The sequence below is a fragment of the Ips typographus genome, linkage group LG12, assembly GCF_016097725.1.
Source record: "Ips typographus isolate SLU linkage group LG12, UJ_Ityp_2.0, whole genome shotgun sequence".
Taxonomy (NCBI): domain Eukaryota; kingdom Metazoa; phylum Arthropoda; class Insecta; order Coleoptera; family Curculionidae; genus Ips; species Ips typographus.
The window spans coordinates 1703433-1729994 of NC_138433.1; the positions used below are offsets into that span (position 1 = coordinate 1703433).

The 26562-nt window shown below is 37.3% G+C and overlaps 1 protein-coding gene and 1 long non-coding RNA gene across 2 annotated transcripts in view; one reads left to right on the plus strand and one right to left on the minus strand.

Moving 5' to 3' along the window:
• Positions 1-26562, minus strand: part of LOC145736448 (uncharacterized) — a 60693-nt gene that overhangs the window by 22908 nt on the left and 11223 nt on the right. The gene's annotated exons all lie outside the window — the stretch shown is intronic.
• Positions 1-26562, plus strand: part of LOC145736402 (intermembrane lipid transfer protein VPS13A-like) — a 42943-nt gene that overhangs the window by 2626 nt on the left and 13755 nt on the right. The window contains exons 9-32 of the mRNA XM_081990818.1: positions 1192-1520; positions 1578-1768; positions 3605-3738; positions 3793-3943; positions 4004-4279; positions 4626-4749; positions 4810-5046; positions 7172-7314; positions 7372-7675; positions 7729-7905; positions 7959-8148; positions 12411-12538; positions 12594-12799; positions 12847-12955; positions 13006-13208; positions 17310-17904; positions 17957-18115; positions 18555-18845; positions 18895-19168; positions 20615-21029; positions 21310-21598; positions 22830-23032; positions 23086-23347; positions 23399-23683. Coding sequence (XP_081846944.1) covers positions 1192-1520; positions 1578-1768; positions 3605-3738; positions 3793-3943; positions 4004-4279; positions 4626-4749; positions 4810-5046; positions 7172-7314; positions 7372-7675; positions 7729-7905; positions 7959-8148; positions 12411-12538; positions 12594-12799; positions 12847-12955; positions 13006-13208; positions 17310-17904; positions 17957-18115; positions 18555-18845; positions 18895-19168; positions 20615-21029; positions 21310-21598; positions 22830-23032; positions 23086-23347; positions 23399-23683 — 5675 coding nt within the window. The remainder of the gene's footprint in view (positions 1-1191; positions 1521-1577; positions 1769-3604; positions 3739-3792; positions 3944-4003; positions 4280-4625; positions 4750-4809; positions 5047-7171; positions 7315-7371; positions 7676-7728; positions 7906-7958; positions 8149-12410; positions 12539-12593; positions 12800-12846; positions 12956-13005; positions 13209-17309; positions 17905-17956; positions 18116-18554; positions 18846-18894; positions 19169-20614; positions 21030-21309; positions 21599-22829; positions 23033-23085; positions 23348-23398; positions 23684-26562) is intronic.

Consider the following 26562-nt stretch of genomic DNA (forward strand, 5'->3'; position numbering starts at 1 on the left):
GCATTTTTTACCGAAAATTAGTTCAAAACTTGAACACCCTGTATTTTGGCTATTTTCGGGAGTTCAGGGTGGTTCAACCACTCAAAAGAATCGTCTTAAACTGCTCTTTTCAGTGGTGCAGAGCAAAAAATTGTATCTAAAAAATTGTGTACAGGGTGAGCAAAAATAATGACCCATTAACAATTCCGTGCACACCCTGTATACAGGCAACTGTATTCAAGTTCAAACGTTACGTAGTTTGGTTTAGTGGTCCAATAGGAATAATTTTGCATTCTTGTAGTTTTTTTGTAAATCTAACCGTTTTTGAAATATTTTCTAAAAACTACTTTGATGCATTTTTTACCGAAAACTAGTTCAAAACTTTAACACCCTGTATCTTAGTTATTTTCGGGAGTTCAGGGTGGTTCAACCACTCAAAAGAATCGTCTTAAAGTGCTCTTTTCAGTGGTGCAGAGCAAAAAATTGTATCTAAAAAATTGTGTACAGGGTGAGCAAAAATAATGACTCACTAACAATTCCGTGCACACCCTGTATACAGGCAACTGTATTCAAGTTCAAAGGTTACGTAGTTTGGTTTAGTAGTCCCTTAGGAACAATTTTGCATTCTTGTAGTTTTTTTGTAAATCTAACCGTTTTTGAAATATTTTCTAAAAACTACTTTGATGCATTTTTTACCGAAAATTAGTTCAAAACTTAAACACCCTGTATCTTGGTTATTTTCTGGAGTTCAGGGTGGTTCAACCACTCAAAAGAATCGTCTTAAACTGCTCTTTTCAGTGGTGTAAAGCAAAAAATTGTATCTAAAAAATTGTGTACAGGGTGAGCAAAATAATGACCCACTAACAATTTCGTGCACACCCTGTATACAACCAACTGTATTCAAGTTCAAACGTTACGTAGTTTGGTTTAGTGGTCCATTAGGAACAATTTTGCATTCTTGTAGTTTTTTTGTAAATCTAACCGTTTTTGAAATATTTTCTAAAAACTACTTTGATACATTTTTTACCGAAAATTAGTTCAAAACTTGAACACCCTGTATCTTGGTTATTTTCTGGAGTTCAGGGTGGTTCAACCACTCAAAAGAATCGTCTTAAACTGCTCTTTTTGGTGGCGTAGAGCAAAAAATTGTATCAAAAAAATTGTGTACAGGGTGAGCAAAAATAATGACATTCTGAAAAATGTTTGTTATAGATCACTGTTTCAACTTCAAACTGGGAAACTTCAGTTTGACCTTAACCAACTCAAAATCCAAAGAGATTCTGTTATCCACTGCGACGCAAATTTTGCTCACCGTAACACCAAACTTTGTGGAGCGTTCGTTTAAGGGTTCACTCAAAATTGAGGGAATCATTGTGGAGGGCAGCGGACCTGAGGACAGCCTGATTACTGTGGTAACCTCCGAGCATTTAAAGGACAGTCCGGCCTTTGTTTTCACCTCAAATTGGGAGAAATCCAACGATTTTAAGTGTCCTTACCGACTGCAAGCTACTTTAAACTCCATGGAGTGCGTTTACGTCAAAGTGCGTCATCAAAGTGTATTTTGGACGGTTTGGAATATTAATTTGCTGGTTTTGTAGAGGTGTTTCGATGAGTTGGAGAAGTTTCTGCAAACTGGAGAAACTGTGAAACCGAATCTGCTTAAAAGTCTTCAACAAGCTCCTGAAATGCTGCACCATTTTGTGGACAAAGCATTAGCAAGCAAGTGGGAGTTGAATTTGAATATCAAATGTCCTTACTTTGTTCTGCCCGAATCCAATTGTGGTGTAATGTAAGTGGGTTTTGCACGTTATTTATTATTGGGTTTTAATTATACAGTGTGTCCGTAAAATATAGGAAAAATTCAGGGAATTCAGTTAGTGTTCTAACTCTTGAGGACCAAAAATGTGTCCTGAGAAAAATCTTGAATAACTCTCTAATTTGGTCCACTCTGTATAAGTTTTTGTACACCGTTGGATAGCTGGTGAAACTGGCTTTCCAAAAATGTCCCCTTTTTTGGTGGTAGGTTGTACGGTTTGGCCGCTAGAGGGCTCCAAAGTTTGCCACAACTTTTTCCAGCACTCATTCGTTTCACCCTAAATAACTCGCTTATTTGGTCCACTCTGTATATTTTTTTATACACCGTTGGATAGCTGGTGAAACGGGCTTTCCAAAAATGTTTTTTTTTTTGGTGGTAGGTTGTACGGTTTGACCGCTAGAGGACTCCAAAGTTGCCCCAAATATTTTCAAGCACTCCTTCGTTTAACCCTAAATAACTCGCTTATTTGGTCCACTCTGTATAAGTTGTTGTACACCGTTGGATAGCTGGTAAAACGGGCTTTCCAAAAATGTCCCCTTTTTTGGTTGTAGGTTGTACGGTTTGGCCGCTAGAGGGCTCCAAAGTTTGCCAAACGTTTTTCCAGCACTCATTCGTTTAACCCTAAATAACTCGATTATTTGGTCCACTCTGTATAAGTTGTTGTACACCGTTGGATAGCTGGTAAAACGGGCTTTCCAAAAATGTCCCCTTTTTTGGTGGTAGGTTGTACGGTTTGACCGCTAGAGGGCTCCAAAGTTTGCCCCAAATATTTTCAAGCACTCCTTCGTTTAACCCTAAATAACTCGCTTATTTGGCCCACTCTGTATAAGTTTTTATACACCGTTGGATAGCTGGTGAAACGGGCTTTCCAAAAATGTTTTTTTTTTTGGTGGTAGGTTGTACGGTTTGGCCGCTAGAAGGCTCCAAAGTTTGCCACAGCCTTTTCCAGCACTCATTCGTTTAACCCTAAATAACTCGCTTATTTGGTCCACTCTATATAAGTTTTTGTACACCGTTGGATAGCTGGTGAAACGGGCTTTCCAAAAATGTCCCCTTTTTTGGTGGTAGGTTACATGGTTTGGCCGCTAGATGGCTTCAAAGTCAAGCTTTTTGACAATTTTTGCTTTTTACACAGTTTTTGAGATATTTCCCGGAAACTGAAAGTTGTTTTTCACTTTTTTGGGACACCCTGTATCGCTTTGACATCCATTTTGCCCTAAATTGCAAAGGGCTTTTTCAACTTAAAAATGACATTTTTACAAATGACACTTTACGTCATTTTTGTATCATTAACCTGAAGGACTTTTTGACAATTTTTGTTTTTAATTTTTCAAGGACAAACGGTACCCGGTACCAAAAAAGCTCATTGAAGGTAAAAGTTTCATCCCTTCAAGGTGCGTTTGTGGTAAAATTTCACAAATCTCTAACTTGAAGCGTTCCCGAGATATTTCGCAAAAACTACAATAAAAAACAAGGTCAACTTTGATCCCCTCTAGCGGCCGAAACGGGCAACTTAGCCGCGTTCGCTCAACGTCACGTGAGAGCACCGTTTATTAGCTTTCTTTTGTTATACGGCTCGTATATACAGGATGGTTCAAATAAGCGGGTTATTCACGATTTTCTGGCACGAAACTTTGACAAGCAACAAAACAAGATTTGAAAATGTCAACTGGAAGGTCGTATCTCAATTTTGGGACACTCTGTATATCAATTTTTTTGTGGGGAATATGTGAAGAATGTTTGTTTTATTGTACTCTTAGTGTAGTAAAATCGATTATTTCCCCTAATTTATTCCCTGCTTATTGAAAGGTCTGAAGAAAACGTTCTGGTAATCGATTTGGGTAAATACTGCGTCAAAACCGAGATCTGTCAGACCACCCAAATCAATGAAGAAGCTACCAAAATGGAAATGGAAGAGCAACTATACTCCAAGCTGCAAATAGGTATAACCGAAACTTGCGAAGGATCATAAAATGGTTGTTTTGGTGTGTTTGTAGAATGCACGCAACTTCAAGTGATTTTCTGCGATAAAAACGACCATTGGAAGGCGGCAAGAAATGAAAAAGACACTCTAATGCATTTGGTACCCAAAACCGATTTTGGGGCGGTGTTTGCGCGCGCCGCCCTAAATTTACCCACAATTCCCAGGTAAAAAAGCCCAATAATCTGATTGCCAATAGGGGTAGTACAGAAAATTTTAAAATCCAGACTGAAATTCAACATTTCCTGTCCGACACTCAAATTGAACGTTTCCGAAAAGAAAATTACCGCTTTACTGAAATTTATCCACGTGGACCGAATCAGGATTGATGTAGTCACTGAGGCGATGCATGCGAAACTGGATCACAAAGACCGGATCCTGTACGAGTTGAATCGAGAAAAGTTGAAGAATATCCAGGAAAAAGTTAGTTTACCAGAAAATCGGTTCGAAAATCGCACCACAAAGACGGTAAACGGACATCCGGGCAATACAACACACAAAAAGTAAGTTGTAACCACTATACAGGTGTGGTAAATCCAAAACCGACCATAGGAAAACCGTGTAACTGACAGAGAAACGTAGATAATTGCATGCGTGGGACAAAGACAGAAAACGAAAAAAATATCAAGTAGGCCATATTTTCAGTACGCTGTTGCCAAAATCCCAATTAATTTTGTCGACGGTATTGGATTTTGGCAAAAGCGTACTGAAAAATATGGCCTACTTGGTATTTTTTTCGTTTACTGTCTTTGTCCCACGCATGCAATTATCTACGTTTCTCTGTCAGTTACAGGTCGGTTTTGGATTTACCACACCTGTATAACGTTTGGTATAAGTGATTTCTTCCAGCTTTGATGGACATAATGCAAACATGAACGAAGCATGGGCAAGAACGGTGGATTTGCCAGGATTGGAAGACAACATATCTCCTAACAATACCATAGAAACCCTGTATGGGTTCGTGATTAATGAGGTGCCCAAAATAGTTTCTTTACATTTTTCTCTGTGTGTTTTCATGCGTACTTTTGTACAGTTTTCAGTACTGTTCTCCAAATCCAGTGACTGTACCGATCGTCAGTACTTAATGCTACGTTTAGGCCTATTTTCCATGGACGTGGCTTTTATGAGTTACGGTCCTGCGTATCAAATGTCCGTTCACAGTTTGCTGTTAACGGACAAGTTGCACACCACCACCAGCGGACAATACCTGGATTTGGTGTTTACCCCGTTGCCTAATAATGGCGATGTCGTCACTGTTTTATACCGAAAAGTAAGTACAGAAGTTTGTTCTTGAGATATTCAGCAAAAAAGGAGAGTAAACTTTGACGCCCTCTAGCGGCTAAACGGGACAACTTAGCCGTGCCCGCTCAACGTCACGTGATAGCCCCATTCAGTAGCTTTCTTTGGTTATACGGTGGTTTTATACAGGGTGCATCAAATAAGCCAGGATTTTCTGGAAAGTGCGCGCGAAATTTAGTCTAAATTTGAGATTTTTTGGGCCTACTATACTACCGGCGACCATTTTGGATTTTACTCAATCAAAGTGTTGTTTTTAACTAATTTCAACCTGGGGAACACAAATCTGACGTCCATTTTGCTCTAACTGGCACCGTTTTCGAAATGACTTGGAAATTATGTCAATTTTCATGCTTTTTAGGGCGTGGCACCCTTGCAAAATGTCATTTTTACAAATGAAATTTTACGTCATTTTTTTACCATTAACCTGAAAATATTTAGGCAGTTGAGGCTAATATAAAAAAAAATTTTTGGAAAAAAAATCGAAAGGTATTACCCTTGAAATTTCTTGACAATTCTAGTTTTTAATTTTTCAAGGTCAAACGGTGCATGGTAGCAAAAAAGTGTATAGAAGGTAAAAGTTGCACCCCTTGGAGGTGCGTTTGTGATTAAAATTTGAGACTACTAACCTGAAACGTTCCTGAGATATTGAGCAAAAACTGCAAAAAACGATAACCAACTTTGACGCCCTCTAGCGGCTAAACGGGACAACTTAGCTGTGCCCGCTCAACGTCACGTGATAGCCCCATTCATTAGCTTTCTTTTGTTATACGGTATGTTTATACAGGGTGTTTCAAATAAGCGAGTTATGGACGATTTTCTGGAAAATGTACCAAAATTTCGCTCAAATTGGAAATTTCTACTTTCGAGGAGGGTGGTCAAAGTAAGGCTACTAGAACAAAAACAATTGAAAATCGATACAAACATTTTACATCAAGTAGGCCTAGAATTTGACGTAGATTCCAAAAATCCAATAAAAAATCGGTCATTCCATTTAAAATATGTTGCTCAAATTTGGGACACCCTGTATACTGATGGATTATTTAGGAATAAAGTAGACGCAAATATCTACAAGATTCATTTTTGGTAATTTTTTGGTAAAATGAAAATTAAGCAAGTTATGAAGATGTTAAAAATTCAATGAAGTATACTTTTTATTTTCATACACACCCTGTATACTGCAGGCAAAAACGGTCCTGCAAATTTACGGTGTTGGGTTAGGGAGTTGATTAGGAACATTTTTGGTTTCCTGCAATTTTTTTGTAACTTTCGCCGTTTTTGAGTTATTTAGGAAAAACTGTTTGGTGAAATTGTAACCTAAAATTTGAACACTGTTAAAGACAGTCAGGGAGAAAATCGCTTTTAAAATCCACTTGGAGTGACCGAATCATATTTTTAAGTACATTTTTGGAATTCTCATTAAATTTCCTATCCAATGACATAAAAAACCGTAAAAAACACTACAAAATCGAGTAGTCAGAGAGAAAAGTGGAGTCAAAATTGGAACTGCCAGAAATACAGTTGAAAAAGACAGTCAGGGACAAAATTTATTGTAAAACCTACTTGTAGTAAGAAAATGACTGTTTTAAGCACATTTTTGGAATCCTTATTAAATTTCCTATCTAATGAAATGAAAAAAACATTACAAAATTCAGTACAGTCAGGGAAAAAAGCGGTGTCAAAGTATAAACTGTCTGAAAGAACAGTTACTAACAAATTCTCCTGTAAAATCCACTTAGAGTGAGAAAATTACGGTTTTAAGCACATTTTTGGAATCCTTATTAAATTTCCTATTTAATGACATGAAAAAACATTACAAAATTCGGTACAGTCAGGGAGAAAAGCGGTGTCAAAGTATAAACTGTCTGAAAGAACAGTTAGGAACAAATTCGCCTGTAAAACCCACTTAAAGTGAGAAAATGACGGTTTTAAGCACATTTTTGGAATCCTTATTAAATTTCCTATCTAATGACATGAAAAAACATTACAAAATTTGGTATAGTCAGGAAGAAAATTTGAACTGCACAGTAATTTACGAGTAATTTATGGTAAAGTTTACTGGTAATTCACCCATCACTAATCTTTCTCCACAACTTTAGGTTAGCGCTAACTGTCCCGACTTCTGGACCCATTTCCACGGAGTCGAAACTTCCTTAGTGGCCAACTTTGGCACCATCCACGTCCTACTCCACCAGGAGGCTGTGCACACTTTAATTAAGTATTCCAAATACTTGAGTCACAAGTAAGTTTTCCCCAATTTTTTTTCTTTTGGTAATAATAATTAATATTTCCCTCAAAGACTACGACAACAGACACCGCAATTTTTAAAAAGCGTAATTGCCAAAAGCTTGACCAAAATCCATAACACTTTGCATAAACGATCTGACGTTCCGGTTCCTCCAGGATCGGTCAAGTTCTCCCATTCGGCTCGAATGAGCGATTTGAATGTTGTGGTTTGCGATTCCGATTTTGATATTATTAATTTGCATCTGAACGGTTTTGAGCTGGACTTTCTGTTCCGGGCTAATGAACGGTTTGTGTTTCGGAGCTATTTGGCCAGCATCAACGTGGAGCATCTCTCCCAAGTCACCATTTACTCCAAGGTTGTAGTCACTTGTTATTTAAGACCCCTCCATTGACTGGAAGTGATTTGCAGGTTTTATATGTCGATGAAGACAGGGTGTTTGAGGTGAAATACGTCAGGAATGCCACTCACATTAAGAATAGCGACGTGATGGATAAAAGGGTTGAAGAAACTTTCGATGGTAGTTTTAAGTTGCAGCTGGGAAGGATTCACGTTATATTTTTATATAAACTCATGGTTCAACTTCAGGTAATTGCTTGAGTGACTTGAGGAGGGTTTTTTGTGGAAAATTGAATTTCCAGCGTTTCATAATCAACTTGGAGGTGTTGGAGTATCTAGAAAGCTACTTTACTTCGGTTAGGGCGATGCTGAAAACCGCTACAGACACTTTGAAGAACAAAACGAAAATAAGTTTGTCCATTAATGTGGGAGGACCTGTTTTCCTCATACCCCAGAAATCGTCCTCTCCCAATGTCTTGGTAATTGATACAGGTAATTGAACGGCCACGACCAAAACAATTTGGGATCTCGCAAAGTATAAGAGATACGAGAAAGTTTATATTGGGTCAAAGGTTTAAGCACATTTTTGAAATCATCATTCAATTTCCTATTCACTAACCTAAGAAACACTACAAAATTTGGTACAGTCAGGGAGAAAAGTGGCGACAAAGTTTGAACTGCCAGAAAGACAGTCAGGGACAAAATTGCCTGTAAAACCCCCTTGGAGTAAAAAAATGACAGGTTTAAGCACATTTTTGAAATCCTCATTAAATTTCCTATCCACTAACCTAAAAAACACTACAAATTTTGGTACAGTCAGAGAGAAAAGCGGTGTTAAAGTTTGAACTGTCAGAAAAACAGTTTGAAAGAACAGTCATGGACAAAATTGCTTATAAAACCCACTTGGAATGAAAAAATGGCAGGTTTAAGCACATTTTTGAAATCCTCATTAAATTTCCTATCCAATAACCTAAAAAACACTACAAATTTTGGTACAATCAGGAACAAAAGCGGCGTCAAAATTTAAACTGCCAGAAAGACAGTTTTATAGGACAGTCATGGACAAAATCGCCTGTAAAACCCACTTGGAGTGAGAAAATGACTGTTTTAAGTACATTTTTAGAATCCTCACTAAATTTCCTATCCCCTAACCTAAAAAATACTACAAAATTTGGTACAGTCAGGGAGAAAAGCGGCGTCAAAGTTTGAACTGCCAGAAAGACAGTTGGAAGGACAGTCATGGACAAAATTGCTTATAAAATCCATTTGGAGTAAAAAAATGACAGGTTTAAGCACATTTTTGAAATCCTCATTAAATTTCCTATCCACTAACCTAAAAAACACTACAAATTTTGGTACAGTCAGGGAGAAAAGCGGCGTCAAAGTTTGAACTACCAGAAAGACAGTTTTAAAGGACAGTCAGAGACAAAATTGCCTGTAAAACTCACTTGAAGCGAAAAAATGACAAGTTTAAGCACATTTTTGAAATCCTCATTAAATTTCCTATCCAATAACCTAAAAAACACTGCAAATTTTGGTACAGTCAGGAAGAAAAGCGGCGTCAAAGTTTGAACTGCCAGAAAGACAGTTTAAAAAGACAGTCAGGGACAAAATCGCCTATAAAACCCACTTGGAGTGAGAAAATGACAGGTTTAAGCACATTTTTGAAATCCTTATTAAATTTCCTATCCACTAACCTAAGAAACACTACAAAGTTTGGTACAGTCAGGAAGAAAAGCGGCGTCAAAATTTAAACTGCCAGAAAGACAGTTTTATAGGACAGTCATGGACAAAATCGCCTGTAAAAACCACTTGGAGTGAAAAAATGACAGGTTTAAGCACATTTTTGAAATCCTTATTAAATTTCCTATCCACTAACCTAAAAAACACTACAAAATTTGGTACAGTCAGGGAGAAAAGCGGCGTCAAAGTTTGAACTGCCAGAAAGACAGTTTTATAGGACAGTCATGGACAAAATCGCCTGTAAAAACCACTTGGAGTGAAAAAATGACAGGTTTAAGCACATTTTTGAAATCCTCATTAAATTTCCTATCCACTAACCTAAAAAACACTACAAAATTTGGTACAGTCAGGGAGAAAAGCGGCGTCAAAGTTTGAACTGCCAGAAAGACAGTTGGAAGGACAGTCATGGACAAAATTGCTTATAAAATCCATTTGGAGTAAAAAAATGACAGGTTTAAGCACATTTTTGAAATCCTCATTAAATTTCCTATCCACTAACCTAAAAAACACTACAAATTTTGGTACAGTCAGGGAGAAAAGCGGCGTCAAAGTTTGAACTGCCAGAAAGACAGTTTTAAAGGACAGTCAGAGACAAAATTGCCTGTAAAACTCACTTGAAGCGAAAAAATGACAAGTTTAAGCACATTTTTGAAATCCTCATTAAATTTCCTATCCAATAACCTAAAAAACACTGCAAATTTTGGTACAGTCAGGAAGAAAAGCGGCGTCAAAGTTTGAACTGCCAGAAAGACAGTTTAAAAAGACAGTCAGGGACAAAATCGCCTATAAAACCCACTTGGAGTGAGAAAATGACAGGTTTAAGCACATTTTTGAAATCCTTATTAAATTTCCTATCCACTAACCTAAGAAACACTACAAAGTTTGGTACAGTCAGGAAGAAAAGCGGCGTCAAAATTTAAACTGCCAGAAAGACAGTTTTATAGGACAGTCATGGACAAAATCGCCTGTAAAAACCACTTGGAGTGAAAAAATGACAGGTTTAAGCACATTTTTGAAATCCTTATTAAATTTCCTATCCATTAACCTAAAAAACACTACAAAATTTGGTACAGTCAGGGAGAAAAGCGGCGTCAAAGTTTAAACTGCCAGAAAGACAGTTTAAAAAGACAGTCAGGGACAAAATTGCCTGTAAAACCCACTTGGAGTGAGAAAATGACAGGTTTGAGCACATTTTTGAAATCCTCATTAAATTTCCTATCCATTAACCTAAAAAACACTACAAAATTTGGTACAGTCAGGGAGAAAAGCGGCGTCAAAGTTTGAACTGCCAGAAATACAATTTTAAAGGACAGTCAGGGACAAAATTGCCTGTAAAACCCACTTGGAGTGAGAAAATGACAGGTTTAAGCACATTTTTGAAATCCTTATTAAATTTCCTATCCAATAACCTAAAAAAACACTACAAAATTTGGTACAGTGAGGGAGAAAAGCGGCGTCAAAGTTTGAACTGCCAGAAATACAATTTTAAAGGACAGTCAGGGACAAAATTGCCTGTAAAACCCACTTGGAGTGAGAAAATAACAGGTTTAAGCACATTTTTGAAATCCTCATTAAATTTCCTATCCACTAACCTAAAAAACACTACAAATTTTGGTACAGTCAGGAAGAAAAGCGGCGACAAAGTTTGAACTGCCAGAAAGACAGTTTAAAAGGACAGTCATGGACAAAATCCTCTTTAAAACCCACTTGGAGTGAAACAATGACAGGTTTAAGGACATTTTTGAAATCCGCATTAAATTTCCTATCCAATAACCTGAAAAAACACTAGAAAATTTGGTACAGTCAGGGAGAAAAGCGGTGTCAAAGTTTGAACTGCCACAAACACAGACTGGAAGGACAGTGAGGGACAAAATCGCTTGTAAAACCTACTTGGAGGGAGAAAATTACTGTTTTAAGCACATTTTTGAAATTCTCATTAAATTTCCTACCTAATGGCATAAAAAAAACTACGAGATTGGGTACAGTCAGGGAGAAAAGCGGTGTCAAAGTTTGAACTGTCGCAAACACAGATTGGAAGGACAGTGAAGGACAAAATCGCTTGTAAAACCCACTTGGAGTGAGAAAATGACAGGTTTAAGCACATTTTTGAAATCCTCATTAAATTTCCTATCCAATAACCTAAAAAACACTGCAAATTTTGGTACAGTCAGAGAGAAAAGCGGCGTCAAAGTTTGAACTGCCAGAAAGACAGTTTGAAAGGACAGTCAGAGACAAAATCGCCTGTAAAACCCACTTGGAGTGAAAAATTGGCAGGTTTAAGCACATTTTTGAAATCCTCATTAAATTTCCTATCCAGTAACCTAAAAATGCAAAAAAACGAGAGTCTAATTTGACGCCTTCTAGCGGCCAAACGGGGCAACTTAACAGTGCCCGCTCAACGTCACGTGATAGCTCCACTCATTAGCCACCTACGATCATATGATATGTCTACGGAATATTTCAAATAATCAATTAATTTTTGGAAAAACACATTTTCTTCAAATAAAGGGTTTTCTTAGCCTACTATACTGACCGCCGCCATATTGGATTTAAACCTGTCAAGGTGGCCATTTTAACTAATTTTGGCGTGGAGATCACGAATCTGGTGTCCGTTTTGCTGTAACTGCCGCCATTTTGTCAGCTAAGGCAAAACTAATTTATCATTTATAAAGCAAATCATAAGTTGTTGTCATACTGAATTCAGTATAAAATGCTGTATTTGGTCATGTAAAAATCCAATATGGCGTCCATAACAAAAAAGAAAGTTGATGATGACTGCCGACAGACGAAACGTCGGGTGGCAAATAAGAAAACCGTCATCAGTTTAGAAATAAAAAAAAACAAAAATTCAGTTTTTTTCGGATATCTTCGGAACTACTCGGAAAATCAAAATTTTTTCAGTTTAACTTTAAATTGAGCAAACAAACTTTCTCGTATCTCTTATAGTTTCCGAGATCCCAACGGTCGAAATTCAATTACCCCGTATACCATACATTGACTACCCCGTACAGGTCATTTAAGAATTGAAAACTTCTTCAAAGAATCTGACACAGGAGTGGTGGAAAATATTCTGGTGAAACTCAACGAGGCCGTAGTGACTAGAGGGGTCATGACGTTGACTGCTACGTTAGAGATGCAGGTCGGTACTAACCAATTTTGATCAAATTTTTTTAAATAAAAAATGACAACTACAGGAAACTTTAGTGGAGCCGTTGTGTTTCGGCATGGACATAAAAAAGCACACAAACTCGAAAACCGCACAAAAAAACTGGGAAATCGACTCGGTTTTGGACAAAATCGAGGTGACTCTAGGCCAGAAAGACCTGTCAATGATCACGTCCATCTACACGGACAATATAGGGGAAGCCAAACTTGTCGATTTGTTACCGGAACAAATACGGTACTATCCACTGATATACTGGAACGTTTTTAAGTTTTGTTTTGCAGTTCTCCAATTTCAGAGATTTTCGAACAGGACGACAACGTCCGAGAGTTGGAGGCTTTCTTCTGCGAACCCAAAGTGAAATTCTTGACAGGAAAATGTAAAGTCGACGAGGTCAGTTTGGGTTAATTTTTCTGAAATGTTAATTTAAAAGGATGTCTTAGATTAAAGTGGTGCTTTTCTTCGACGCTGGAGAGCTGCTGAGTTCTCCAATTAGGGACCTAAATCACGGACTTTGCAAACTGGAGATCAACGATATCGATGCTTCGCTGGTAATCTACACCGATCGCAGTTCAGATGGGAAACTATCGGTCGATACGATCATCGTGGAGGAAATCGGACCAGACGCTAATATTCACAGTAAAACGTAAGAATTTTTAGTCGGAAACTGGTTTCAATCGGAAAAATAGTCACGTGACCTTTTTGAGTTTAAATTTTATGTCCGTTTCCCCAACCAGTTTTGAGAAGAATTTAACTGACGGTGCTATTTTGCTCCTGATCTGTCAGATTCAAACCTCAACTTAGGTTAAGTTCAAAATCACGTGACATTTAAGAAAAGTGGCGTCAAAGTTTGAACTGCCAGAGAGACAGTTTGAAAAGACAGTCATGGACAAAATTGCCTGTAAAACCCACTTGGAGTGAAACAATGACAGGTTTAAGCACATTTTTGAAATCCTCATTAAATTTCCTATCCACTGACCTAAAAAACACTACAAAATTTGGTACAGTCAGGGAGAAAAGTGGTGCCAAAATTTGAATTACCAGAAATGCAGTTTTAAAGGACAGTCATGGACAAAATCGCCTGTAAAACCCACTTGGAGTGAAAAAATGACAGGTTTAAGCACATTTTTGAAATCCTCATTAAATTTCCTATCCACTGACCTAAAAAACACTACAAAGTTTGGTACAGTTAGGAAGAAAAGCGGCGTCAAAGTTTGAACTGCCAGAAAGATAGTTTGAATGGACAGTCAGGGACAAAATTGCCTGTAAAACCCACTTGGTGTGAAAAAATGACAGGTTTAAGCACATTTTTGAAATCCTCATTAAATTTCCTATCCAATAAGCTAAAAAACACTACAAAATTTGGTACAGTCAGGGAGAAAAGCGGCGTCAAAGTTTGAACCGCCAGAGAGACTGTTTTAAAGGACAGTCATGGACAAAATCGCCTGTAAAACCCACTTGGAGTGAAAAAATGACAGGTTTAAGCACATTTTTGAAATCCTCATTAAATTTCCTATCCAATAAGCTAAAAAACACTACAAAATTTGGTACAGTCAGGGAGAAAAGCGGCGTCAAAGTTTGAACCGCCAGAGAGACTGTTTTAAAGGACAGTCAGGGACAAAATCGCTTATAAAACCCACTTGGAGTAAAAAAATGTCAGGTTTAAGCACATTTTTGAAATCCTCATTAAATTTCCTATCCAATAACCTAAAAATCACTACAAAATTTGGTACATTCAGGGAGAAAAGCGGCGTCAAAGTTTGAACCGCCAGAGAGACAGTTTGAAAGGACAGTCAGGGACAAAATCGCTTATAAAACCCACTTGGAGTAAAAAAATGACAGGTTTAAGCACATTTTTGAAATCCTCATTAAATTTCCTATCCAATAAGCTAAAAAACACTACAAAATTTGGTACAGTCAGGGAGAAAAGCGGCGTCAAAGTTTGAACCGCCAGAGAGACAGTTTGAAAGGACAGTCAGGGACAAAATTGCCTGTAAAACTCACTTGGAGTGAAAAAATGACAGGTTTAAGCACATTTTTGAAATCCTCATTAAATTTCCTATCCAATAACCTAAAAAACACTACAAAATTTGGTACAGTCAGGGAGAAAAGCGGCGTCAAAGTTTGAACCGCCAGAGAGACAGTTTGAAAGGACAGTCAGGGACAAAATCGCTTATAAAACCCACTTGGAGTAAAAAAATGACAGGTTTAAGCACATTTTTGAAATCCTCATTAAATTTCCTATCCAATAAGCTAAAAAACACTACAAAATTTGGTACAGTCAGGGAGAAAAGCGGCGTCAAAGTTTGAACCGCCAGAGAGACTGTTTTAAAGGACAGTCAGGGACAAAATCGCTTATAAAACCCACTTGGAGTAAAAAAATGTCAGGTTTAAGCACATTTTTGAAATCCTCATTAAATTTCCTATCCAATAACCTAAAAATCACTACAAAATTTGGTACATTCAGGGAGAAAAGCGGCGTCAAAGTTTGAACCGCCAGAGAGACAGTTTGAAAGGACAGTCAGGGACAAAATCGCTTATAAAACCCACTTGGAGTAAAAAAATGACAGGTTTAAGCACATTTTTGAAATCCTCATTAAATTTCCTATCCAATAAGCTAAAAAACACTACAAAATTTGGTACAGTCAGGGAGAAAAGCGGCGTCAAAGTTTGAACCGCCAGAGAGACAGTTTGAAAGGACAGTCAGGGACAAAATTGCCTGTAAAACTCACTTGGAGTGAAAAAATGACAGGTTTAAGCACATTTTTGAAATCCTCATTAAATTTCCTATCCAATAACCTAAAAAACACTACAAAATTTGGTACAGTCAGGGAGAAAAGCGGCGTCAAAGTTTGAACCGCCAGAGAGACAGTTTGAAAGGACAGTCAGGGACAAAATTGCCTGTAAAACTCACTTGGAGTGAAAAAATGACAGGTTTAAGCACATTTTTGAAATCCTCATTAAATTTCCTATCCAATAACCTAAAAAACACTACAAAATTTGGTACAGTCAGGGAGAAAAGTGATGCCAAAATTTGAATTACCAGAAATGCAGTTTTAAAGGACAGTCATGGACAAAATCGCCTGTAAAACCCACTTGGAGTAAAAAAATGACAGGTTTAAGCACATTTTTGAAATCCTCATTAAATTTCCTATCCAATAACCTAAAAAACACTACAAAATTTGGTACAGTCAGGGAGAAAAGTGGTGCCAAAGTTTGAACTGCCAGAAATGCAGTTTTAAAGAACAGTCATGGACAAAATCGCCTGTAAAACCCACTTGGAGTAAAAAAATGACAGGTTTAAGCACATTTTTGAAATCCTCATTAAATTTCCTATCCAATAACCTAAAAAACACTACAAAATTTGGTACAGTCAGGAAGAAAAGCGGCGTCAAAGTTTGAACTGCCAGAAAGACAGTTTGAAAGGACAGTCATGGACAAAATCGCCTGTAAAACCCATTTGGAGTAAAAAAATGACAGGTTTAAGCACATTTTTGAAATCCTCATTAAATTTCCTATCCAATAACCTAAAAAACACTACAAAATTTGGTACAGTCAGGGAGAAAAGTGGTGCCAAAATTTGAATTACCAGAAATACAGTTTTAAAGGACAGTCATGGACAAAATCGCCTGTAAAACCCACTTTGAGTGAAAAAATGACAGGTTTAAGCACATTATTTTGCTCCCGATCTGTCACATTCAAACCTCGACTTAGGTTAAGTTCAAAATCACGTGACATTTAAGATGTCGTTTGACGTTTGAGTCGAGTAAAATTCGTAACTGAATTTAATAACTGAAAACACTGTCACGTAATCTACAGAAACTACTCGTAAATCGTAAAAATGGACACGTGACTTTCAGAGCAACATTTTCACCTTTAATACGGTCACGTGACCACAAGATAGCTTATTAGACCTTAAGAAGAGTCACGTGACCTTTATAAACAACATTTTCACCTTAAATATTTGAAAAATATGTTGAATATGGATATAGATTATGATACATGCTTGGTTTGACAGTTTAAGGTACTTTTCGACATAAACACAACTAAACTAAACACAGTTTCTTGATTTTTTTCTCTCAGATTCACAGTTTTAGAGTAAAAAATTCCCAAAAGTCACTTTACACAGCTAATTTGCTTGCCGAATTAATTGCATCAAAGTTGACTAGAATTTACAAGAAATTTCAAATTAGTATTTTGAGCCACCCTATAGCTTTCCCAGCAATCGAATTCTGAACAAAACTTTAATTCAGGCAAATTTGTGTTGAAACTTTAAAGTTTAATTTTAGGTAATTTACAAAAGTACTGGACGAGTTGTGTGCGTCCGTAATTCGTGACACCGTTCGGCTTCCGTTAACCGTACACACCGACTGGAGCCGAAGTGGCTCTCGAAACGGACGCACACAAACTCTCCCAGTACAGAGGGTAGTTCGATAAGTTTACAAACTTTTCCCTTTCTTGACTTTTTCCTCTCAGACTCACAGTTTCAGAGTAAAAAATTCCTAAAAGTCACTTACACAGCTTAATTTGCTTGATTTGACAGTTTAAGGCACTTTTTGACATAACTCGCTAACCAAACACAATTCAACCCTAAAAAAAATTACAGGGGGTAGTTCAGTAAGTTTAGAAACTTTTTCTTTTCTTGACTTTTTTCTCTCAGACCCACAGTTTCAGCGTAAAAAATTCCCAAAAGTCACTTTACTTAATCTACTTGTTTTGACAGTTGGTATATGGTTTTGCATGATAGGATTCTGGGATCACCCGCAGAAGACGGACGAAACAACAACATTTGCAACATCACCGTGAACAAACCGCCCATCGTGGACGTGAATTTCCACCAAAACAAAAATGGCGACCGTTCTGTTGACGTTATAGTAGGCCGGCTTTGCTTGTCCCTATCGGTACCATTTTGCGAAAAAGTGGCGTTGTACGTCCTGGAATGCGTCCCGAAAGACGGGCACGATTTGGGAATCGTCAATCCGGGCTACGAGAGCGACACAAAAACTGAAACTCAAAAACGCAAATTCCTAAACAGCCTGACGATATCCGTGCGGGTGAACAAACCAGAATTGATGTTTCTAGTGGAAACCACCTCAAACAAAAAGAGATACTTTATCACTAAAAGTGAAATTATGGTGGATTATTCGAGACACTGCAACCGACTAAATTTGGTGACTTCCTTGTCAGGATTGCACAGTCTATTCTACGATCTCAGCGAATACTCGGATCAACCTTATGTGGTGCTTAAACAGTGCGACCTGGAATTGAGTCGAAACATTGAGGAAAACGGGGAAAAAATCGTTTTTAATGTGTCCGGATTGTACGTGAAAATATGTAACGAGGTATTTTTACTGTACTTAACCTAACTGAACCTTAAAAAACAGTTTTTTCCAGGTGGTACACTCAATCACCGACATTTTGAACGATATAGTGGAACACTTTAAGGTACCCGATATGGATCTGGATCGAAGACCTTCAAGGAAATTAAGCTGTAAAGAGAATAATACAAATGACTTATGGGAACCAAAAAAAATGGAATGTTACGTTTGTCAGGTAAGATGTCACGTGTAGCATTAGATATCAATCAGAAAAAACTGCATCAAAATTGACTAGAATTTACAAGAATTTTCAAATTAGTATTTTGAGCCACCCTATAGCTTTCCCAGCAATCAAATTCTGAACGAAACCTTAATTCAGGCAAATTTGTGTTGAAACTTTAAAGTTTAATTTTAGATAATTTACAAAAGTACTGGACGAGTTGTGTGCGTCCGCAATTCGTGACGCCGTTCGGCTTCCATTAACCGTACACACCGACTGGAGCCGAAGTGGTTCTCGAAACGGACGCACACAAACTCTCCCAGTACTTTTGTTTTTCTAAACTAATAAGGTAGTGAAACTAATTTTTAAAATTAAATGATAATAAGTGGTTATCTTCAACTTTTGGTGACCAATGACAACTGAACTGACCTAAAATCGTTTTTGTGTTATTTAGGAACCCCCAGAACAGCATCTTTCTCCTCACCTAGTGAATCAACATCTGGCAATACCCAAATTTGAAGTTGTGCTTATTTTTGAACTGGAACAAATTCAGGTTTTACTGCTCAAATCTTCACTGGAAATTCACATGCACGATTGGAGCTATTTGATGAATTGCAAGGGAGAAATGTCGATCCAAGCCAACTATTTCAATGAAACCGTACAAAAGTGGGAGCCGGTTATAGATCCGGTTACAGTGGATGAAATGGATTATCGACCTTGGGAATGCCAGTTTATGATATTTCAAGTAAGTTTTCACCCACCAAAATAGCAACCAATAATCTGGGTATAACAAGGATAAAGCACGTCATGTCAGTGACCCGAAGGAAGTAAGAAACAAGTCCAAGAACTCTTCAGTCAAACAATCGGTGGTAAAGAAGAAATCGTACGCCACTGAAAGTGAAGACTCTGGAGAGGACATGGTTTATCTACAACCTGCCAACAAGGCGAATTCAAATGCAAACCGAAGAGTGAAAAGCAGTCTGAGTGCTTTTCTGGAAGATTCCGACAGCGAAAATGAAGAAGGTGCTATGGAGAAACTTGCAGTCGCCATCTCCGATCTATTCACAGGTTTTTTGGCCGTCAAACTTGTACAGGGTGGTCCAGTTTTAAATGTCACTAATCACAATTCGATAGGCCGTCAAAAAATAAGTTGACATTGCATTATGTCATTTTCCAAGTACTAACGTCAAATAACGAGTGTCAAAAACTATGTGATTTTATGATGACGCCCTCTGTTGATATTTGAGCCACACTGTAGCTGTCAAAATAACCGAGTTGCGGACTGTCAAAGTGGACACTGTTTGATTCAGACCTTACTTAGTTCACTCTGTATTTACTACTAAATAACTCAGTTATTTGACTGGTGACAATAGACATTATACAGGGTGGTCAAAAGAGGGTTTCAAGAGCTACAAAATGGTATAATGAATCACCCTGTAACTGTCAAAGTAATCGAGTTACAGGCTGTCAAAGTGGAGACTGTTTGATTCAGACTTTACTTAGTTCACTGTGTATTTACTACTAAATTACTCACTTATTTGACTGGTGACAATAGACATTATACAGGGTGGTTAAAAGAGGGTTTCAAGAGCTACAAAATGGTATAATGAACCACCCTGTAACTGTCAAAATAACCGAGTTACAGGCTGTCAAAGTGGAGACTGTTTGATTCAGACCTTACTTAGTTCACTCTGTATTTACTACTAAATTACTCACTTATTTGACTGGTGACAATAGACATTATACAGGGTGGTCAAAAGAGGGTTTTAAGGGCTACAAAATGGTATAATGAACCACCCTGTAGCTGTCAAAATAACCGAAATACAGGCTGTTAAAGTGATTGACGTACAGTTTCGTGCAATTGTTGTAATTGCGTGATTTTGACAGAAACACACGTGATCTACGGTATTTATGTTGTTCTTATTGGTCGAAATACGTATTTGACAGACCCGACTAAGCCGTAAATCAGTAGACAGGTCAGAACTGTCAAAATCTCACTCATAAAGCTGTAAAGGACACTTTAATTGGTTTACGCTCATTTACAGTATGTTTTGCAAATTTGATAGCTTTTACAGAGAATTTTGACAGTCATCATAACTACGGCCGACTAGTTTACGTCAGAAACCAACTGTCAAACGTCAAAACTGTCGAAATCCCGCTTATAGAGCTATAAAGAACATTTTAGATAATTTTCACCAATTTGCAATATTTGATGCAAATTTGAAGTGTAAAGTGAATTTAAGTCAGTTATTTCATTAAAAAAATTTCAAATTGAACAAGAAAAGTAAAAAAAACTGTAATTTTTGAAAAATATCCAGTGACGTAGAACATGAGGCGGAAAAATACAAATTACCTTTCTGTATCTACGCCACTGGATAGTTTCGACAAACGTCATCAAACGGTTTGACAGTTAAATGCCATAAAACGCATGTCAACTTTTACCATGATGGGTGAATTATTGATGATTAAAACTGGACCACCCCGTATATTCTTTAAAAATTAAGAAAATTCCAGGCGATTGGAATGAGCACGAAGAAAGCGAATGTGAACCCTCAAGCGAAGAGGACATCTCAGAAAGTGGAAAATCCCTACCGGAATCGCAGCATCCCTTCAGAAAAGCCCTGTACATCTTGGCCAACGCAAAAGACACACTCAACTTGACCGTAACACCCACATTTTTAAAGGTTTTTAACGAATTACTAGCGCAATATTCAAGCAAAATTGTTTCGGTGAAACTGGATCGGAACGTCGTAACTTTAGCGAATGACGTAGGGCCTCAAAGCAGGGTGGAACTGTACGAAAAACATACAAACGACGGGGAAAAAGACAGTCTGATCGCCTGTAAACGGTTTGAAAATGAAGAATCACCTCCAAACAGTCCTACTAAACATGCGATATTCTATCAGGAAAGTGTTGCTTTCGATGAAAGGTAAATCAATTTGTTTTAACTTAGTTTCCTGAAAAAAGCAATATAATCTGTAAAAAAGCACTTTTTTTGAGTTGAAGACTATTTTGAACTACTTGAAGAGCATTTGGAAACTCTTAGACGGTTCTAAAATTTTCTTGGAAGTTTCTAGACTATTTTGGAAACCTTTAGAGTGTTTTAAAAGCTTTTGGAAGCTGTTTGTCAATTATTGTCAAATGACGTGTTTTTTTGCATGACGAGAAAATTTCTAGAAATCCGGACTCTATGATCAATTAACTTTTAGGCATTTGGAGGTGGAACTTCGACCAGACAACGAGCACAGCTATGACTTTAGTACAATTCAAAGTTTGAATTTCCCCCAAGACACAACGGCAGATTTGTACGATCGAGTAAACAAGCGTTACCTGAAAATCTTTTTACCTGGTTTCCCTGCAATTCAAACCAACTGCTCGGAGAGAAACTGGATGAAACTGGTGAAACTACCCTCCAGCGGTCCCACCAACTATCACCTAGCTGTCAAGCACACCATTGGTCGAAATGGTAGGGAAATTGTTGTCGGTTCACCCTTACAGGTATTGCTTCCTTTTTGTTTAAACTCTGTATATACAGTGTGATTAAAATTCAGGGAATTATCTTACTTAGAAAATCGTGAATAACTCGCTTATTTGAACCATCCTGCATATACTTGATTGCTTTATATAGATGGTTGCCTATACCAACTTGTTGTCAATGGGAAATGTCAAAAATTAGCAAATCAAGGAGGCTGTGACCCATACATGGCGTGTCGTTCAAACTAGATTTTTTTAATTGTAAATTTAGACTTTTTTACGTTAAAACTAACAAATTAGTGAGTGTTTGAGGTTTGCGCAAGTTACTATCAAAGCCCCTCGGGTAAAATAAAGTGAAAAGACTCACCAGTACTATACGTTCATTCGTGGAATTATCAGCACATATTTACAGTTTTTACGGAGTGAAAATCATCAATTTATATGCGTAGCCACTCGCTGACACTATAACTAAACGTTCCAACACTAATTCAAGGTAAAAACACTGAATTTTTACTCGGGAAAACTGCAACAAGCACTTAATCTGACAGACGCGCGTCCATCTTGGATCATGGCCAACTTGATTGCTTTATATAGCTGGTTGCCTATGCCAACTTGTTGTCAATGGGAAATGTCAAAAATTAGCAAATCAAGGAGGCTGTGACCCATACATATGGCGTGTCGTTCAAATTGGAATTTTTTTGTTGTAAATTTAGACTTTTTTACGTTAAAACTAACAAATTAGTGAGTGTGTGAGGTTTGCGCAAGTTACTATCAAAGCCCCTCGGGTAAAATAAAGTGAACAGACTCACCAGGACTATACGTTCATTCGTGGAATTATCAGCACATATTTACAGTTTTTACGGAGTGAAAATCATCAGTTTATATGCGTAGCCACTCGCTGACACTATAACTAAACGTTCCAACACTTATTCAAGGTAAAAACACTACATTTTTATTCGGGAAAACTGCGACAAGCACTTAATCTGACAGACGCGCGTCCATCTTGGATCATGGCCAACTTGATTGCTTTATATAGCTGGTTGCCTATACCGTTAATGTCAAATCAAAAAAGGTATAGTTAAAACCAAACTAAAATGGTATGACGTAACAATGCCGTTGAAATTTTTGCTTTTTTTTAGTAAATTACTTAAACGTTTCATAACTTAAGTCTAAAGTTAGGATAATTACTGAGATTTTCAATTTCAGTTCAATTTGCTTGGTAAAATGTTGATTTTAACAAGTGTTGTGTCGTCAGGTTCGTAACGAAACCAGTTTTGCTTTGAACATTCTGTACCAACCGTCAGTGTTGCAACAAATGAACATTGAACCTTTTGGGGAAGTGACCAACCCTTTCGAAACCACGATGAGAATTGCCATTTTGGAGGCTCACGAAAGCTTTAACGTACCTTTGTACGTTGCGTACCATTGCAAACTGTTTGTGCAGCCAGCTTATGCCGAGTAATTTTTCTAGCAAAACACCTTTTTCAGTGGAATTCAAGGGTTTGTTTCAGGGGTCATTATGCATCCGAATCGGGGATCTGGTGGAGCGATATGGCCCGGGAAATGGACGCAGCCTACAATCTAATATGCAAATCGAAAAACGACCCAACTGTAGAAATATTCGCATTGCGAGTCGTTTTAGAGAAAAACCTGGACATCACAAACTCCCTAGGACATTCAGTGCCCAATTACCTGATACGTCTACTACCGCCAATGTCGGTGCAAAACTTTCTACCCTACACTCTGGAAGTGGAGAATCTCACACTAAAACAGGTCCCAAACCACTAAAAATCTTGCAAACCAACCGGACATAGTGTTTTTTAGATTGTCAAAGCGGAACCGGGAGAAAAATGCCATTTGTACTCCCTCGACTTGTCCGCAGACCAAAAATTTACAGTCACTATGACGTACAACACTTTTCATTGGCGGGGACAGTTGACAGTTACCGGCCGGTTAGACGACAAATTGATACTGATGACGTCGGACCAGAAAAGTGAAAAGGACGACACGTACATCAGCGTTAAGTGTGAGAGAGAGGGCAGCTGGAATGTCATCTTCTACTCTCCCTACTGGTTTGTCAATAAAACTGGACTCCCTTTAAAAATGAAGGTTTGTGTTGGTTTACTGCTGTTTGTATAGTAAATCAAAGTAAAAATGACGTAAAGTCCATCCCAGGACTAGTAGCAGTGACGTAATAAACGTCTTGTACACTTGAACTTGAATTAATGATTTTAAAAAATTATGAAAATTGATCAAAATTATGAAAATTGGTTCAAAAACTAAAAAATTATGAAAATTGATCAAAACATGAAAATTGGTTTAAAAACTAAAAAATGAGCAAAATTTAAAAAACGCTCTTTAATAATATGTCTGAACCAGTGAAAACAAGACTTTTTTAAATCACCGTGAAAAACGCAGAAAAACTTGAAAACTAAGGGCTCTGACATGATTACGTCATTCCTTGTTACTTTGATTTTTACTATAGATGCATACATCCGATGGTAGGCAACCACAATTACAAATACATTAAAGGCGTGTGGTTTATACACATTTAAGATTTATTAAACTTGTATTTCAGATAGTGATGGGTAAATTACCAGTAAAATAAATATTTGATTTTCTTTCTGACTGTACCAATTTTTGAGGTCAAAAATGTGCTTAAAACTAATTTTCTCACTTTAAGTGGGTTTTACAGGCGATTTTGTTCCTAACTGTCTTTTCAGAGAGTTTATACTTTGACACCACTTTTCTCCCAGACTTTACCTGATTTTGTAGTGTTTTTTATGCCATTAGATTGGAAATTTAATGAGGATTCCAAAAATGTGCTTAAAACGGTAATTTTCTTACTCTAAGTGGGTTTTACTGGCAATTTTGTCCCTGACTGTCCTTTCAAACTGTGTTTCAGGCAGATCAAACTTTGACACTACTTTTCTCCTTGACTTTACCTGATTTTGTAATGTTTTTTATGTCATGAGATAGGAAATTTAATGAGGATTCCAAAAATGGGCTTAAAACAGTCATTTTCTCACTAGACGTGGGTTTTACAGGCAATTTTGTTCCTAACTGTCTTTTCAGACAGTTTATACTTTGACACCACTTTTCTCCCTGACTTTACCTGATTTTGTAGTGTTTTTTAAGTCATTAGATAAGAAATTTAATGAGGATTCCAAAACTGTGCTTAAAACAGTCATTTTCTCACTCTAAGTGGGGTTTACTGGAAATTTTGTTCTTGACTGTACTTTCAAACTGTGTTTCAGGCAGATCAAACTTTGACACATTTTTTCTCCAGGACTTTACCTGATTTTGCAGGGTTTTTTATGTCATTAGATAGGAAATTCAATGAGGATTCCAAAAATGTGCTAAAAACAGTCATTTTCTCACTCCAAGTGGGTTTTACTGGCAATTTTGTCCCTGACTGTCCTTTCAAACTGTGTTTCAGACAGTTTATACTTTGACACCACTTTTCTCCCTGACTTTACCTGATTTTGTAATGTTTTTTATGTCATTAGATAGGAAATTTAATGAGGATTCCAAAAATGGGCTTAAAACAGTCATTTTCTCACTAGACGTGGGTTTTACAGGCAATTTTGTTCCTAACTGTCTTTTCAAACTGTGTTTCAGACAGTTTATACTTTGACACCACTTTTTTCCCTGACTTTACCTGATTTTGTAATGTTTTTTATGTCATTAGATAGGAAATTTAATGAGGATTCCAAAACTGTGCTTAAAACAGTCATTTTCTCACTCTAAGTGGGGTTTACTGGAAATTTTGTTCTTGACTGTACTTTCAAACTGTGTTTCAGGCAGATCAAACTTTGACACATTTTTTCTCCAGGACTTTACCTGATTTTGCAGGGTTTTTTATGTCATTAGATAGGAAATTCAATGAGGATCCCAAAAATGTGCTAAAAACAGTCATTTTCTCACTCCAAGTGGGTTTTACTGGCAATTTTGTCCCTGACTGTCCTTTCAAACTGTGTTTCAGACAGTTTATACTTTGACACCATTTTTCTCCAAGACTTTACCTGATTTTGTAGTGTTTTTTTATGTCATTAGATAGGAAATTTAATGAGGATTCCAAAACTGTGCTTAAAACAGTCATTTTCTCACTCTAAGTGGGTTTTACTGGCTATTTTATCCCTGACTGTCCTTTCGAACTGTGTTTCAGGCAGATCAAACTTTGACACCATTTTTCTCCAAGACTTTACCTGATTTTGCAGTGATCTATGTCATTAGATAGGAAATTTAATGAGGATTCCAAAAATGTGCTTAAAACAGTCATTTTCTCACTCCAAGTGGGGTTTACTGGCAATTTTGTCCCTGACTGTTTTTTCAAACTGTGTTTCAGGTAGATCAAACTTTGACACCACTTTTCTCCCAGACTTTACCTGATTTTGTAATGTTTTTTCATGTCATTAGATTGGAAATTTAATGAGAATTCCAAAAATGTGCTTAAAAACATGATTCGGTCACTCCAAGTGGGTTTTAGAGGTGAATTTGTCCCTGACTGTCCTTTCGAACTGCGTTTCAGGCAGATCAAACTTTGACACCATTTTTCTCCAAGACTTTACCTGATTTTGTAATGTTTTTTCATGTCATTAGATAGGAAATTTAATAAGGATTCCAAAAATGTGCTTAAAAACATGATTCGGTCACTCCAAGTGGGTTTTACAAACGATTTTGTCCCTGACTGTCCTTCAGATTACAATTTCACTGATTTGTAAATTTGTGGCACCAAACAGTTTTTCCTAAATAACTCAAAAACGGTGAAAGTTACAAAAAAATTGCAGGAAACCAAAAATGTTCCTAATCAACTCTTTAACCCAACACCGTAAATTTGCAGGACCGTTTTTGCCTGCAGTATACCGAGTGTGTATGAAAAGTATGGTGATTGACTGTTTTTGGCCACCCTGTACGCAATTTTTCAGTTAGAATTTTTCGCTCAACACCACTGGAAAGAGCAGCTCAAGACGCTTAATTTGAGTGGT